At 39.4% G+C, this 17,476-nt stretch overlaps 1 protein-coding gene across 10 annotated transcripts in view; it reads right to left on the bottom strand.

Moving 5' to 3' along the window:
- The window catches only part of LOC123880914 (whirlin), a 122,361-nt gene that overhangs the window by 92,193 nt on the left and 12,692 nt on the right, over nt 1–17,476 (bottom strand). For 9 of the 10 annotated variants that reach the window (XM_045929323.1, XM_045929337.1, XM_045929348.1 and 6 more), the window contains exons 2-5: nt 8,750–8,916; nt 8,076–8,292; nt 6,863–7,089; nt 472–628 (exon numbers count right to left, since the gene is read on the bottom strand). In XM_045929323.1, the coding sequence (XP_045785279.1) occupies nt 472–628; nt 6,863–7,089; nt 8,076–8,292; nt 8,750–8,896 (748 nt within the window). In that variant the 5' untranslated portion in view covers nt 8,897–8,916. The remainder of the gene's footprint in view (nt 1–471; nt 629–6,862; nt 7,090–8,075; nt 8,293–8,749; nt 8,917–17,476) is intronic. The other variant, XM_045929331.1, reaches the window with a different exon arrangement.

The following is a 17,476-nucleotide window of genomic DNA, read 5'->3' as shown; positions in this document are numbered from 1 at the left end:
TAGAAAAGAGCTGATAACTTTCAAACGGCTGAACCGATTTTCTTCGATTTTAGCTAAGAACACTCTCGATCAAACCACCTTTCAAACAAAAAAAACTAAATTAAAATTGGTTCATTCGTTTAGGAGCTACGATGCCACAGACAGATATACAGATACACAGATACACACGTCAAACTTATAACACCAGTCGACCAATCAGATTCCTAATAGATGACGCAAAAATATTATCTATTATCTTTTAAAAATCTGGTTGGTTGTATAGATCTCCTCTCCGCTCCGCTTAGGTGCTGGAGACCGGGCCTAAGTGAACTGCTTCTTTCGCGCCTTAATGCAGATGCCGAAACAATGCGAGTCTGCAAGGGGATGATGACGACAGACCACGCATGGTGAGATTCACCGATGGGGCTGCGGCAGCGGCGCTCTCTCTGAGAAGTACGATCGATGTCATAGCTTAGTGTAAATATAGGTGACCTGCTTCCTTCCCGCCCTTAACGCAGATGCCGAAGCCATGCGAATCTGCCGGGTCCCTGCTCATGGTGACGGTACGCGTAGAGGGCTCCACCGGCGGCGGCGGCGCGCCCCCTGACGAGTACGGCCGCTCCCTCTCTCGATCGCCTCGATAGATCGCCTAGGAACAATGACGTCATATTAGTACAATAAGGATATCTTTCTCACATATTTCGAGCATTCAGTCAGATTCTGCTCTTTTAACTATACATTTCACGGGATACTAGCAATAAATATTACTCAATGAGCTTTAGCAAGAGATATAGAGCCTCGATAGCTCAACGGTTAAGGCGCGGACTGAATTCCGAAAGGTCCCCGGTTCAAACCCCACCCGTTGACCTATTGTCGTACTCACTCCTGGCACAAGCTTTACGCTTGATTGCAGGGGAAAGGGGAATATTAATCATGATTCATACACGGCTAATATTCTTTAAAAAAAACTCAGTAGCTTCATCTTCATAAAGCATCAGTTCTCAGTCGTACACCTATGTGACGTTTTGTCGCTGACTTGCAGTTTAGTATCAACGACAAAGACGACGCTCTTCGAAGCCGAAGATGCCAATTATCTCTTTCTAAAGTTGGACTTGTATAATATTTCTGCCTACTATAAAGCCAGCCAAATGAGTTGTGTACAATACAATCAACTCCAGATACACATAACATATTAATAATTTGTCTAAAGTAGTAAAAAGCTAACATAATATTGCTTTAAAATAAGCTTATTTAATTTTAATATGAGTATCTCAGATGCCGAAACAATTTTATTGTATGTCTACATGATATAATAGGTACAAGTTGCGACTGAAATATATTTAAACCAGCAGTCCATTTAAACCGAAACTCTATATTGCAAGGAAATCGACAAAAATACAAGCAATATCGACGATCGAAAATAGCGCTTTACAGCAACATTTTCAATCGTTGTAAATTGCAAATTGCAATGTACGATATTTTTCGTCCTACAACAATACGAGTTGTAAAATTGTTTTAAAAACCTATCATTATGGTTAGTGCCGTTGCAAAATACCTTTTTTATTAACCACCTATTATTTATCTTTAAAAGCGATAAATATTGGTTAAGACGTAGGCCTCCTAGTCGGGAGGTCCGGACCTCGTTAGGTGCGTTTTAGGCAATTATTTATGTATCACTTCTTTTAATGGTGAAGGAAAACATCATGAGGAAACTGGATGTCTGATAGCTCCCCATAATGTTTCAAAGATGTGTGAAATCTGCCAACCCGCACTTGGCCAGCGTGGTAGACTACAGCTAAATCCTTCTCATTCTTAGATGAGACCCCCGCTCAATAATGAGCCGACGATGGGTTGCTGATTATACTAACGACTATTATTTTCAGTAATTAAAAATAATAGGTAAAGACAAATAATAATAGCAAGTTTTTTGACGATGACACTCGTGACCCAAACGTGCACTAAAGAACTACTTAACTATGTCGTTGAAGCACTTTTAAATCCATTTTCTAAAGGAAGCGCAAACAATATTGAAGAACGGAAATTGCTTTTTGGCACCTGTATTCGAAACAGCGCAATAAAATTCGGAATTGAAAAATCTATTTACTGTAACACCTTACTTAAAAGTCATATAACATTATATAATCCTGACTGAAGCCACCTGAATTACTGAATCAATTTATAAAATAACTTTGTAGCGTTTTATTAAATTAAATTTTAAAAAAAAAACCTTTGAGTTTTGACTCTCCTAAGTTATTACAAGCTAAAATCTTTTCCAATATTATCGCAGGAAACCTCAATTGCCACAAAAGGAGTCTTTAGGAGCTCTTATAAATTTATTTTCAAGGAAAACAGCAAACAATATCGGGGTGAGAAAATTGCTATCTGGCACCGACCGACGACGCGACGTCTAAAACAGCGCAATAAGTTCCGGATTTTAAAGGCTCTTTACGTAAATGTTTTCCGTCCTTAATTTGAATTTCGTGAAATTCGTGCAGTAAGTAATTTGTTTGACTTCTATTTTAACAACAATCATTGCTTGAAACAGTCATTTACACAAGTATATTCAATTCAATAGTAAAAAGCAGATTGCATTATTTTACCTCTAGCTAGAATGATAACTTGCAATTGCTTGTTTACTAGCTGATGCCCGCAACTTCGTTCGCGTGAGTTTAAAATCTTTTTTTTTATCTTGAAGGAAATCTTTTATTTTCCCGGATAAAAAGTAGCCGACGTCAATCTTCAGGTCCTTAACCCATGCAATAGATTATGTTGATCTGTTGCTTCGTTGCGGGATGATTCAAGAACAAACCATCAAACAAACACACTTTCACATTTATAATATGGGTAGTGTTTGCGCTTGGGTTGGTCTTAACTGAACAAAAGATACATCTTGAAGCTGATGGAAGAACAAAAATAAGATAAAAGTGTAAAGAAACTAAGTTACAAGTATGGCGTGCAGAGACGACCTCATTGCAATTACTGACAGGCAAAAAGGACATGAAAATAGACAGTGAGGGCAAAAACGAAATAAAATTGGTAAAAGATCGTTCAGAAAACCTTTTTTTTTTAAAAGAGAAAATGAAATCCTTTATTCAAGCATATTAATACGAATCATATCAATCATGAGCCCAGCCTAGCTAATACGGATTAACTTCACAGCACTTAGATCAACAAGTAAGTTCGCAGTTACGAGTAACTTCATCAATCACAGAGGTTGGCCGCCTGGCGCCTGTCACCTCACAAGAATTCCACGGCCTTTGTTGATCCGTCCGCATATTATGTGAGCCGTATCTGTAACTGCTGAACGTTTATTGCTATCACATCACACTAATATTATAAAGGAGAAAGTTAGTATGTGTGTGTGTGTGGGTGTGTGTGTGTGTGTGTGTGTGTGTGTGTGTGTGTGTGTGTGTGTGTGTGTGTGTGTGTGTGTGTGTGTATGTGTGTGTGGGTGTGTGCGTGCGTGTGTGTGTGTACCCTGGATTAGCACATAGGCTACTTTTTATACCAGAAAATCAAGGAGTTCCCACGGGAATTTTAAAAAACCTACATCCACGCGAACGAAGTCGCGGGCATCAGCTAGTCAAAAATAAACAGCGCAATTCTTTACGACTATATAGTACCTAATTTTGCGCTGCGCAGCCATGGAATTCTTTACGAGTACTTACATATATAGTACAAATTAATACAACAAATTAAATAAATGTAATTATTATATTTTATATTTCTTTTCACGCGCAAACGCACTCAAACTCGCACACACACACACACACACACACACATTACACATACAAACACACACACACACACACACACTACACAAATCTCTTAGAATTGTAACTATCTATCTTTAAATATTAAGTATCCCTTTAATTACGTGTTTTCAATTTAAACTTAATTTAATTATTATAAGTGGTTATATTATATTGTGCTGTACACTATATTATGGGAAGACACTGCCTCCTGAAACACAGTTTTCACTTCATCAGGAGGCAGGGCCTCACACCAAAGTCTGTAAATAATGTTCTGTTCAGATAATAAAGATTTATTTATTTATTTATTTATTTATAGTAATTTTGCGCTGCGCAGCCATGGAATTCTTTACGAGTACATATATAGTAATTTTGCGCTGCGCAGCCATGGCGTCGAATCAATATACCTAATCACAAAAATTACATCATCATTATTATCCACCTACAGACGGCCACAGCTAGACAAAGATCTCTTGTAGGGACTTCTACACGCCACGGTCTTGAACCGCATGAATCTATGAATTATCTAGTCACACCACATTCGGAGCCTAGCCCTTGATAACGTGTCCTATTTCTGTTACCGCTAAGAAAATAAAATGAAAAGTCAAGAAAAAATTGAAAAGAAAGTACTGAGTACATCCATTTACTGTAAAGTAGTGCGTCATCGTGTAGAATAAGTCACAACGCAGTGTACAGTGTTATGCGCCCCTTCAATGTTACAGAATTTTAATAAAATCTAGACTAATGTGGAAAAATGTTACTCTACTGGGTTATTCGGCTAGCAGGAATCGGCGTCAAATCTTTTTAAAAATTAAAAAGGGTAAAGTATCCTATTTTAAAAAAAGGTCACGTCAATCCTTCTATATTCATTCCCACATTTATAAATGCTTGAAAGGAATTTATTTTAAAGGAGAAAGCACTGACCTCTACTAATAGGGACAAGTACGCTGGACCTGTGATTACAGCGTACGTGTGAGCGTACTCAGAACTAAATGTTAGTATTGAGACATTTGCCAATGCCTTGTCAACACGAAGACCATTTGAGAGGCCCTACGAATCGGCACAAAAAAAACTATAATTTTGCATGGCACAACTTTTCCAGTGTACTTGTCCATTTCAGTGGAAGCAACGGAAAACTCGTGACGGAATTAAATAATTTATTACCTCATAACTTCCCTTAGAATCCAATTTGGAAACGGAACGGGGCACACCACTTTACTTAACCGCCCGAAACACAGGCACATCACGCACTGTTTTATGTCTGGTTACAGTAGGTAGGTATTATTTAAACTGTTTATCAATCCTAATGCAAAGAAAATGCCTTTATTGTATTTGCTTACAAAAAGTTGAAACAAAAAATCACGCTCGAAATAGCTGTGGCAACTTAACAAAGCAAAAACTATGAACTTTCGCGCAAACTTCAGTGAAGCGTTCTTATGAAATAAAAAATAACTAACTGATGCTTGATTATAAAATTAACGTTCGTAATAAAAAACACTGATAAAAGTATATTCTACACTCTACAGTAGCTGACCGTCAACTGACGACGGCAGACGATGGCGTTTGCTTTTGCTGTACATCCATGCCATGGCACGTAGCATGTACTCGTATATGTAGCGTGACATATTATTATTATGTCTGTGACTTCTAGGGACACGCCCCCATATCGTATCGTCACATCCTCATAAAAACTGTGTTTGACTTCGATGAATAATTACACTTATTGATATTGATCGAAAATTACGTCTATTTAAAATACCTTGAAGGCGATAAAGGGTTGAAAGCTGATCTTTTGATGCCATCTAAGCTTGGTCATATAAATAGGTACGTGTACGAAACTCTGGTTACGGATCGCTATTTTTAAGGTTCCAAACTCGAAGGATGACAGCACCCTATTATTAAGGTGCGTTAAACCCGCGCCAATATCTATTGCTGCGCGTAATTGTCACACACACAAGCGTACGAATTCGTCTTCACTTTTCAAATTAAATTGTATGAGCTTTGCCTATCTGGAGTTTTATAATATCTTTGACGTGTACTTAAAATTTTAACTTACGACATTGCAACTTGGCAACTCCATATATTATGTAGGTATACATTTTTCCAAACAACCGACAACTATTACCTAAAAAGAGCCCTTGGGAATGCAACATCAACATTCGTTTCTAGCAAATGTTTTCCTAAGAACACGGTTATTAGAAGATGAGTAAGTAGCATTCACGGACTTCTCTCGTAAATGTTGGTCGCGCGGGGCATGAATAACTGAGTAGTATCGACTGAGGCAGCTCGCCTCAAATTATTTACACATGACGACCCCTACAGAACACTATGCTGTTCACACGTCCTACTATTTTTAGAAACCCATTACTATAGTTACAAAGAAGTAGATAATGTTTTCATGATAAACAAAATGCATTACTAGCATTATTATTCATGAACTATTTAGCATACTAGTGTTTTAATAATAACGTTACGTTTGGATATAAAAAAATACCGTTCGTTTAAGTTTTAGCACGCAACTTGATAACTTGACAGATAATAGGTAGGTACCTGGCCTCAATCAGGTAACGACAAAGCATAGAAATACTTCCGTAACTTCGTTACAGCGAGGGCTCTCTCCGTCACTCGTTTCATACAATCGTAGTTCCAATTTCATTTGAATATTAAGCAACCAAAGTCCATGAAGTTTTGCAGACATATTCTAAAAACTAATATCTATGTCTGTGGTTTTCCAGATTTCTGTTAAAATATTCGGTTTCAAAGTTACGCGGTCTTAAAAATTCACATATCAACCTTTGAGCTCTTGTAATTTTAAAACTACATATTTTTAGAAAAATCTAAAACACCACAGACACAGATATTAGTTTCTAGAATATGTTTGCAAAATTTCATGGACTTTGGTTGCTTAGTATTAGTATTCAAATGAATTTGGAACTAGGTTTGTATGAAACGAGTGATGGAGAGAGCCCTGATCTACGCAAAAATCAACTGTTTCATACAAAATGTCAATATCACTTACAAAGTGTATGGATCTGAATGAAGATTTTTTTTTCATTATTTAAGGATTGGTCCTATAGAAAAGATGTTTCCGAATGATCTTATATTATGGTGAGCGTAATGGGTTAACTCACATGATGTGTTGTGCTGCTTGGGCTGCTGGCTGGTGAGTGCCGCCTGGCGGGTAGAGGTGCTGGCAGCGGGGCGGGCAGCGGCGCTGGCGGGTGCGAGGGCGGCAGCGCCTTGCCCAGCGCCGCCGCTCCCCCTTGCCCGAACAACCGGAGAACCTGCTCCGGCGATATGGGGCGCTTCTTGCCATTTGCGCTCAGGTGGTTTGTACTGTTGCGTAGACTGGTTGCTCCTGTATAAATAGAGCAATGTTTTAATGATTTAATCTGAGAAAAGGACCATTCTATATTAGGTATTTATATGTATAAAGGCCAAACTCGGAGTCAATGCCATGTTTTCTGACTCCCTTGGTGCGACGGTATAGTAGTAGGTATGCTTTTCTAATAATTTTGTGAAAGCCCCATAAGTAACAAAACGCAATAAAACAAAAACAGCCACGTTATTTTTCCATATTATTTTCCCACGTAGCTGTATTAAACGGATAGAGGATATGAAACGCCTACACGGAAGAAAGAAATAAAAATACCGCACGTAAAACCGTCATATAAGCATACCCAATTTACTCGTAATATTTACCGCGAACCTTAACCTCACTTGGGTTCCGTATTTTATTTAATAAAACTCGAGTTTCCTCTATTCAGGAAAAAAGTTTTTACAGGAACCGTACGAAGCACAAAAACTTACGAGTCTAGAAAAGTGTATACCTAATGTGTTTCTGCAGAGGCGTCGTCGTATTGTTATCAGCGTAACGTACCTACACTCTTTGTGTTTTAGAACGGATTTTGTAGTTCCTTTTCAGGTAACGGGAATGTTTAATGACGCTACATCTTTCTCAATGAGTCCACACAATTCTCTCTAATGAAACTTGTTGAATCTTGGATTGCTACATTTAGATTAACTTTAGAATAACATAAGTGCTTACAAAAGAGTTTAAAATTAACGTCAGGTCATCATATTATGAACTGGTGGGTAAGAAAAAGATGACAAAAAAATTATATCGATATAAACTGATGATGGTATGGTACTCAGATATCGTAGAAGAATCAAGGTATAGAAAGTGCTGCGAATAAGACGCGATGACTATGTAAGGAGTCAGGTCATTTCACAATGGTGGTCGCAAGCAGGTAGTACACGCCACTCCGTACTGGAGCGCGAACGTTTTGGCCTTGAAGCCACCTGCTACCTTTATCAGCAGTGTTGGCCGCAATTTCCACAAACCTGCACTGTTAGCTATCGTAGAAGAACCAAGGTAAGGAGTCCGGGAGAGTTTCCCCGGGTAGTGGTGCTGCGAATAAGGCGCATGGTGACCATGTGAGGAGGCAGGTCGTTCCACAATGGTGTAGGAAGTGCCGGGCGGCGAGTAGTACACGCCGCCGCGCGCGCGCGCCCGCGCGTCCTCCGCCTCGTAGCTGGTGTGGCGGTTGTCCTGCAACCACTGGTCGTATCCAACATACTTTTAAAATAATCTCTTCCCTTTTAGGAAAGAGATTTCAATTTATTAGGTTCAATAAATATACTATTTTATTATACATAGGCATTCGTCTGTATCACATATATATATAATTACAAATAGGTTATTTCAGAGATTATTACCTATAATACAAATAATATACTATTTGCAATTTAGTTGGAGGCACACACGTTGTAAGCTAATTGTCCGCAACTATTTGATTAAATTATTGATTCATAGGTATCTTTATCAATTAAAGACAACAAAGACTAACTTCAAAGCGTGTCGTTCGGCTATTCGACGCGCTTTAGTTCAAAGGCATATCTATGACGAGATATGTACAAGCCACCATAGCTTTTTATGAATCCGACCCGTACTTATATCTTTATTTAATTTGGACAACAAAACCAAATTTTCAGAATAGAAAGTATAGTGTTTTTACCTGCTGCGAGCGCGAGTGGCGCGCGAGATGGTGCGCGGGCGGGTGCTGCGGCGTGGCGGAGCGCCAGCCGTAGCCCTGCGCGTAGGGCGGCGGCCAGCGCGCGCCGAACTCCGCCAGCTCCGAGCCCTCGCCCTCCCCCGACCTCATGCCGGGGGTAACCTGATACTCTGCAACAAAACAACATTTCTTCATAAGAACCGGAATGACAGACATAGCTCAACAAGTTGTGAAGCTGAGGTGGCACTGGGCGGGATACATAGTTTGAACTTTGAAGTACCGATAGATGTTGGAGACCTAAGATAGGTAGTTAAGTCTAGAAGATAGGTCCTGCATCAGTCTAGCTAAATGATAAGCTTTTCTAATGTAGATAGATTTATTACTACGTAACTACAGTATAGTGTTCTGAAATAGTGACAATTATTTTATAGATATTTTTGGTGATTATTTTCGGTCGTATTTCTTGGTGGTTTTCCCAGTTTTTAGAGACGTTTCCGCTTTTAGAACAAAGTTTTGTCTTTTGCGCCAAAAATAAACTGGACAGAAATACGAAGGCATAAATAACAACAAATAAATGGACTTTACAAGAAACAGCAATTTGCGGAGGCTCGTAGCACCTGGGCGCGGTCCAATTTATGAGTCCATCGACTTTCAGGCCTAGCGCAGGCACGCAGAAAGGAAATTTATGGTCTAAGTAAGTACAGTTCTTATAAGACCTTAACTTGGAAACAAAAAACCATTAAGTAGGTATTCAGTATTTTCAACTCATGTAGGAGGATTTTACAAAAATTAAGCTTCTTCGCCGCTTAAACGTGTTGCTTGAATTTCATTTTAATTATTATAGAAAAAAAAAATTGCGATCTGCGTGATAACACAAGGTCGTGAGAGAAGTTAGCAAGAACTGTCAAACCATGCCTATTAGGAGAGCCAGCCGTAGATGAACGGAGCGGCGAAAAATCTGGGTTGCCGCCTCATTGGTAAAAAAAAAGAGTTTTTTGTATTAATACATCGCTTTTCGGTGTGTCTGCAAGATTAAAGAAAAAAATTCGCACTTGCTTCGCTCGCGCTTATATTGCTCTCGCAATTGAATTATTATTTTTGTATCACAAACTCAGTTTCACGTCATTGAATATATTATTATATTATTATAGGGACAAACGCCCATACTAAGATGTCACTTCATTCTTTAAAAAAATCTCGGCTGCTGGTTAGCATTTAAACGTGGTAAGTAACTATTAGAAATGATTTTTTTATTTAACTCTTTATACCTATGTTACTCCGCGTACATAATATGTTCGCCCTGAGGGTGCAGTACAAGAACAAGTTCGCCCGTCCGTAGACCGTACATCGACCACCACTGTTGCTTCCGCTCATTCGCCTAATGAGTTCAAGTTACAAGGTGTTCTGAAGTTTACCAACTTTCCTTGACATGCTAACAAAACCACTACCTCTGTTAGCCGTAGTAGAGTTTATTTCAAACCCACACTATTATGGCTTTTGTTTATATAACTCTCTTTTTTATTTTTTTTATTATTTTATTAGTTCATTTATTTTTATATACATTTATTTTTTATTTATATAAAGTTTAAATACTTTATTGCAACAAGAAAAGACATGAATATGAATTTTAGGAACCAACTATTTAGTAAGTTAAGTAAAATACGAGATATTTTAAGAGAAAATCGACAAGGAAAATATTTTTTGTCTACTTTAGTCACGTGATCGTAAACGATTGTTATTGGTCGAATAGTTGATGACGTCAACTACTTGTAAACAGTTGCGTGTATAGTGAGTTTCGTACATAAATACTACCAGGTGACGTCACGATGGCATATAAAGCGCCATATTGTCTAGAAAAGCGTTTTCGCGGTTGAAAACTGTTGATAGCTGTTCTAGAACTGAAAAAGGCATCATTAGGACGTGCAGACACGATTTGACCACCAAAAGTTTTTAAATCCACGTGTAATAATTTTTAAGTATCTAAATGATCTAAACAGAAGATACCTCATGTTTTTCCTAGAGCCAATCGTAACATTCAAAAGGCTAATTATGATATCTAATAGCAGCAAGGAACGGAAATGGGCTACTTTTGCTTCGCCGGCACTCGCGTTCACGGAAGTTTTGGCCATTCCACGGAAATATATTTCACCGTACAACCCTAATTACTTGAAGAAAACGATGATGTTTAAAAGCTTTTAGCGAAACCTGCGCGGCATGCTTTCGTATATAGCTACGTAGTTTATAAGTGTATATATCATGACTACGGAACCCTATGTTAAGCGTGTTCTGATATGCACTTAACCAGTTTTTTTCAATACTGAATAAATTTATCAGGTAATTTTTAAAATATTAGGCTTGCCGACATACCACAATGATAACTAGACAACACAGCCGCAAAATTCTGTCGAACATTTTGTAAAAAAAAACTTGAAAGCGAAATGAACCGAGGAATTAAAACACGATTCGTTGGTATGTAAAAGCTCGGTAAAAGCAGTAAAAGCTCACGGCGATTTAATTTGATTCAATGATATTATAGCTGGAGCGCGGTTTATCTATAGAAATATTTTCATTTATTAAATCAAGCTTTTGTGTCATAGCAGAGACGATGCTTTTAGTATATTCAACGTTCGACTTAGTTGTTTTTCGCAAGCTCAATATAGCTTTTGGACGCTCTGCTAAAACATACGATTTGGATACAGCGATCGAACACAGTTTCAAAACGCGCGATTTCAATAAAGAGATCGAACGCAGAAAGTCTTCGTAATGCAGTCGCAAAATCGCAGATCGCTGATGCTAAAAGCATCGTGTCTGCTATGGCCCTTTACCGGCAAAGTCATATAGTCCCTAGAATTATTATCCATATTCATATTCATATTACAAGTGTAAATTAAAAATCTATAACACCCCCGACAAGTGAAGGTTATAGTAGAAAAAGAGCTGATAACTTTTAAACGGCTGGACCGATTTTCTTGGATTATAGCTAAGCACTCTTGGATTATAGCTATAGTGAGAGCACTCTCGATCAAGCCACCTTTCAAACAAACAAAAAAACTAAAATAAAATCGGTTCATTAGTTTAGGAGCTACGATGCCACAGACAGGTACACAGATACACACGTCAAACTCATAACACAGCTCTTTTTGGGTCGGGGGTTAATAAATACGATAGTGTGTCTAATTCTATCTGTCTGTCTATCTGCTGCCTTTCACGGCCCAGCCGCCTAACCGATTCTGATGAAATATGTCACAGGGATAGCTTGCATCCCGGCGACGGCTGTAGGCATCTTATTATCCCAGAAAATTAAAGAGTTCCCAAAGAGAATATAAAAAACTTAAATCCACGCGTATGAAGTCGCGAGCACCGCGTTGTATTTAATAATTTATATGATGCTATCAAACAATTTAAAGTTCCAGTACGATAGGTATAGCATAAAATATATCAAATAAACAGCCTTGTATATCTTCAACCGATTATCATTAACCATTCAGAACACTTGGTAGTCTTGCGTTGACTCGTTATCATATAAAAAATTGAGATAAAAATTGCGAAAAACCTTTTATGTTTTTTTATTATTTAGTATTATAAATAAAGCTTTCAGGACTTTTTTGTAACAGAGCCAATCGCTTCTCCGCCACCAAAATAGTAGGTATGTACAAGAATCATAAATATTCATATCATACAATGAAGGCAGTTACGGGCGATGAATATTGGGGGACATTTAGGGGAATATAATGTTACGAAGTTATTGACAACGATTTGATGTATTCCTGAGCGTAGCCGGCAAAATGTCCGCACTGCGGTCTGTGTAAGTTTACGTAAACATTATGTTACAGCTTATCAATAAATACACAGTTATTTAATGAATTACTACATCTGTAGTATCTATGACTGTGGTGAGTGGAAGTTCCTACAAGAGTAGTTTAATAGAAAAGACCAAAGACTTATTTTTAGGGTTCCGTATCTCAAAAGGAAAAACGGAACCCTTATAGGATCACTTTACTGTCTGTCTGTCCGTCCGTCCGTCCGTCCGTCCGTCATGTCTGTCAAGAAAACCTATAGGGTACTTCGCGTTGACCTAAAATCATGGGCAGGTAGGTAGGTCTTATAGCACAAGTAAAGTAGTTTATATACCTAATAAAAAACCGGCCAAGTGCGAGTCAGACTCGCGCACCGAGGCCAAGGGTTCCGTATTACGGTATTTTTTTCGATATTTTGCACGATAAATTAAAAACTTCTATGCATAAAAATAAATAAAAATCTGTTTTAGAATATACAGGTAAAGCCCTTTCATATAATACCCCACTTGGTATAGTTATCTTACTTTGAAAATTGAAACATATTTTAATTTTTTTTTAATGATGTGACCACAAATTTGCGGTTTTCAGATTTATTCCTGTACTTGTGCTATAAGACCTAACTACCTGCCAAATTTCATGATTCTAGGTCAACGGGAAGTGCCCTATAGGTTTCTTGACAGACACGACGGACGGACGGACAGACAGACAGACAGCGAACAAAGTGATCCTATAAGGGTTCCGTTTTTCCTTTTGAGGTACGGAAGCCTAAAAATAGTAATGTTATGAATTATTGCAGAAAATTTTTCACCGTGATAAGCTAAAAATAGACGGATAGCCTGGCGAGGCGCCAATCAGGTTCGATTCCTTACTAACTTTCTGTGACGTCACTATATGCAGGGTTAGATAAGAATTTTCATTTTCTATTTTAAAAGCCAATTGCAGAAGATACGTATCTTTATTTCTCGATAGTTTCAGAAAATTTATCGAAATATTTTATATTACTATATGATGCCCGCGACTTCGTCCGCGTGGATTTATGTTCTTCAAAACCCTGTGGGAATTCGTTGGTTTTCCGGGAAAAAGAGTTGCCCAAGTCAATTTCCGGGACGCAAGCTACCTTTGTACCAAATTTCATACAAATCGGTTAAACGGATGGGCCTTTGAGAATCCCGTGGGGAACTCTTTTGTAGCGAAGCAAGCACGAAGTACCCGCACCGACGAGATATGATGGAAAATTCCAGCCACACAGCGAATGCATGATCCGCCTGTAGCGAAGCAAGCGCGAAGTACCCGCACCGATGAGATATGATGGAAAATTCCAGTCACGCCGCGAATGCGTGATCCGTCGGCGACACCGCGCCGCCCTCCCGCCGACCGACACCCGCGGGCGGGTATATAACGCCCGCGGCCGCCGACTGCAGTCAGTCGTTCTGTGGACACTGTGTCGGCTCGCGGGAACTCGGGCAGACGCAACCACAGGATAGACGCTGGAGGTGTTGGAGTACGCGGCAACCCGTTGCCCCGTAACCAGCTCCGCCGTCTCTCCCCTCGCGCGCGCGACATCCACCCTCGGTCGTCCGTTGATTAGAGTCCCGCGACACGTTAGAGTTCCGCACCGCTAGAAGGGTGGTAGGTTCCGTACTGTAGCATTTCGGATCGCCGCGCCGATATACCCGCGTGTTCGATAACTAGTGTAGATAAAACTAGCCTGTATCAAGATAGGTTAAGGTTGTAAATAAATAAGCACGTTAGATAGTAATCCGGGTTTTATTCCTCGAAACCCCCGTTCCCCAAAACCTCGATAGGGTAAATCCTAATCAATGTACGTGGCGGAGTAGCCGACGAACCATCGACTGCTTCACCACGTTACATTTGGCGCCCACGTAAATAACCCACCTGGCCGTCCGGGTTCCGCGTCGCGAAATATCACGCGTCAAGGTTCCGTATAAAATTGTAAAAATTTAAAATATCAGCCATCCGGGTTCCGTATAAAATAAATTGAAACAGAAACATTAGTTACACGGGGAAAGTAATAGCAACCGGGAATTTGAAAAGAAAAACGGATACAAACTCTTGCAAATGTCGGCTCGCGGAAATTCGGGCAGACGACAAGGGTGAATATCCGACCGGAAAACATAGGACACTATCTTAACAAAAGTTAGCGCGAATCGGATGCGAGTTCTTGGTCGGTCGGTCACGTGGCAATTCGGGCAGATAGAATCAAGAACAAGCATCCTACCGAAGGGATAACACGCAGAAAGGGGAGACAGACACGGAAACACAGATACACAATAGTCGGGAGACAAAGGAACCCCGGACCGTGTAATTTATAGTTCCGTTCCGTTAAAAATAAATAAATAGAAAATAAATTCCGTACCGTGTAAGGGAAATAAATATAAATTAAGTTCCGTACCCTAGAAAAATAAAATAAAGTCCGTCCGCAATATCTAACAAAACGTCCGACATACTGACAAACGAATAGCTCTGAAAGAACATATAACCTAAATCTTACACACGAGGAAAACTCGTCAAAAGTAAGACAAATTGGGCAAGTAGGATGCCAACATCTTGGATATACACATTAACTAAACAGAAATTACTCGAAGAACTAGACAAGAGAGATACCCAAGTATCGGCCACGAGCACGGTCGAGGAATTACGGAGACAGTTAGCACAATTAATAAGAACAGAGGACGAAACATATCAGGACGACACCATGGCAAAAGAAAACAAAACGAAAGAATTCGATAAAGCGATATCCCGCTGGAATATTAGGTTTGACTCGTCAGGAGACCCAGTAGAATTCCTCGAAAGGGTAGAAGAATTAGCCGAGACGCTGAAAGTAAACAAAGACAAGATAATACACGTAATGCCAAGATGCCTGCAAGGAAAAGCTTCGTTGTGGTACAGGAATAACAACCAATACTGGCAATCGTGGAACGACTTTGCAGATTGTTTCAAGCTATACCACTACCCAAGGAACTACGATAAAAACCTGCTGGAGACTATTATAAAAAGACGCCAACAACACAGGGAAACCTTTGTAGAATACCTGACCGACATACAGACACTGATGAGGCGACACGGAAAACTATCCGCGGAACAACAACTAGAACGGATATACGACAACATGAAACCCAACTATCAATATTACATCAAAAGGAAGGACTTTGATACGATAACAGAACTCATACAGTTGGCGGGAGACTACGAGAAAATAAACGCAGACCGATACAAGGGTGACGAAGGGAAACAAACATACCAACGCAGATACAACCCACCAGAACAAGGGGAACGAAAAGCAACAAGTCCAAGACCTGAAGAGCATAAAACCGAAGGGAAAATGATAAACCCGTACTATGACCCAACAAACTGTTGCTGGAAATGCGGAAAGAAAAACCACACATCAAAAGAATGCAGAAACAAACAGGTTATATTCTGTAGCCGCTGCGGATCAATGGGGAAACTGACAAGAAACTGCTGTAAAGACAGACACAAACCAGAAAAAAAGAAACCACAAGCATACACGGCATGCACAAAAGCAGAAAAAGACAACAGGATATTCATGGAAGTAAAAATACAGGGACAGCCGTTCAAAGCTCTAGTAGACACAGGATCCACAAGCACATACATCAATAAAGAAATCATGGACAAACTCAAGGAAGACACTCATGAAACGATAAATAAAACAACGTCAATTAAATTAGCAGACGGATCCCAAAGAACGACAGACAAAGCCATAAACATAGATTTAGAGGTAAACGGAAGAGTCTTGTCACATCAGGTTGTATATTTGCCATCGACGACGGTCATGATCATGGGTATGGACCTACTGAAAAGGCTAGGACTCACAATAGGATGGAAGACGTCGTGCGAACAAGCAAAGAGAACAAGGTCAAAAAGAAAAAACACAAAAACCAACGAAGCGTCAAGAAATCACGTATGCACAGCGACCATAGAAGAGAAAGATTGGTACACAAAAAAGCTAACAAAGGTGAAGAGGACACCCGAATCGAATACCGATTACTGCATACGCAACGACAAGCTATATAGGCGAATAAGAAACCCACGATACGGAGGGTACCTAGATCCATCAACCGAATGGAAGTTATGCATAAAACATTCCGATAAAGAAAATATTTTAAAATATAACCATAACGAACCAAATACCGAACACTTAGGAACGTCAAAGACTTTTAAGAAAATAGCACAACGCTATTATTGGCCCGGGATTCTTAGAGACGTCAAGAAATACGTAAACCGTTGTGAAACATGTCAGAAACACAAAAGTACACAAAACAAAAAAACCGGGACTAATGTACATAAAAAACGCGGAAGAGCCGTGGGAGGTAGTCACAACAGACCTCATCGGCCCACTACCACGTTCCTCAAAGGGACACCAGTGGATCATCGTTTTTCACGACAAATTCACAAAAGGGTCAGAAGTAAAAGCCTTGAGGACTGCAACGACGAGCGTGGTAGTCAACGCCATGAAAGAATGCATTTTAACAAGATATGGGGGAATAAAAACTTTGTTAACCGTTCAACGCATGATAAGCAACAAGATAAATCAGTACAATGGAACTACCACACCGATAATCAAAATGGACACCGAATACATCATAAGAAAGGGGAAAACACCGGGACATACACTAAGATCCGTCCACTATAAAAGGGTAGAAAACACCCACACACCGAAAAACAGAAAATATGAAGAATAGTGAACGCGAAATGAACAAAAATCAGGTATCATAACCGAAACAACCCGTCCAGTGGAAAAGTAGATCACTGGCCACAAGAAGTAAATGAGAAACTACCCGTAACGAAAAAATTTTTTTACATTCAAACAGTACAAAGTGTACAAGGGGAAAAGAGATAATACAAATTAAATTCAGAATACCCTCAACTAGGCAAAAAGTAAAATTAACCTATA

The sequence above is a fragment of the Maniola jurtina genome, chromosome 1 (assembly GCF_905333055.1).
Source record: "Maniola jurtina chromosome 1, ilManJurt1.1, whole genome shotgun sequence".
Lineage (NCBI taxonomy): Eukaryota > Metazoa > Arthropoda > Insecta > Lepidoptera > Nymphalidae > Maniola > Maniola jurtina.
The sequence above is the reverse complement of the archived record's forward strand: the minus strand, read 5'-3'. Positions and strand labels throughout refer to the sequence as shown.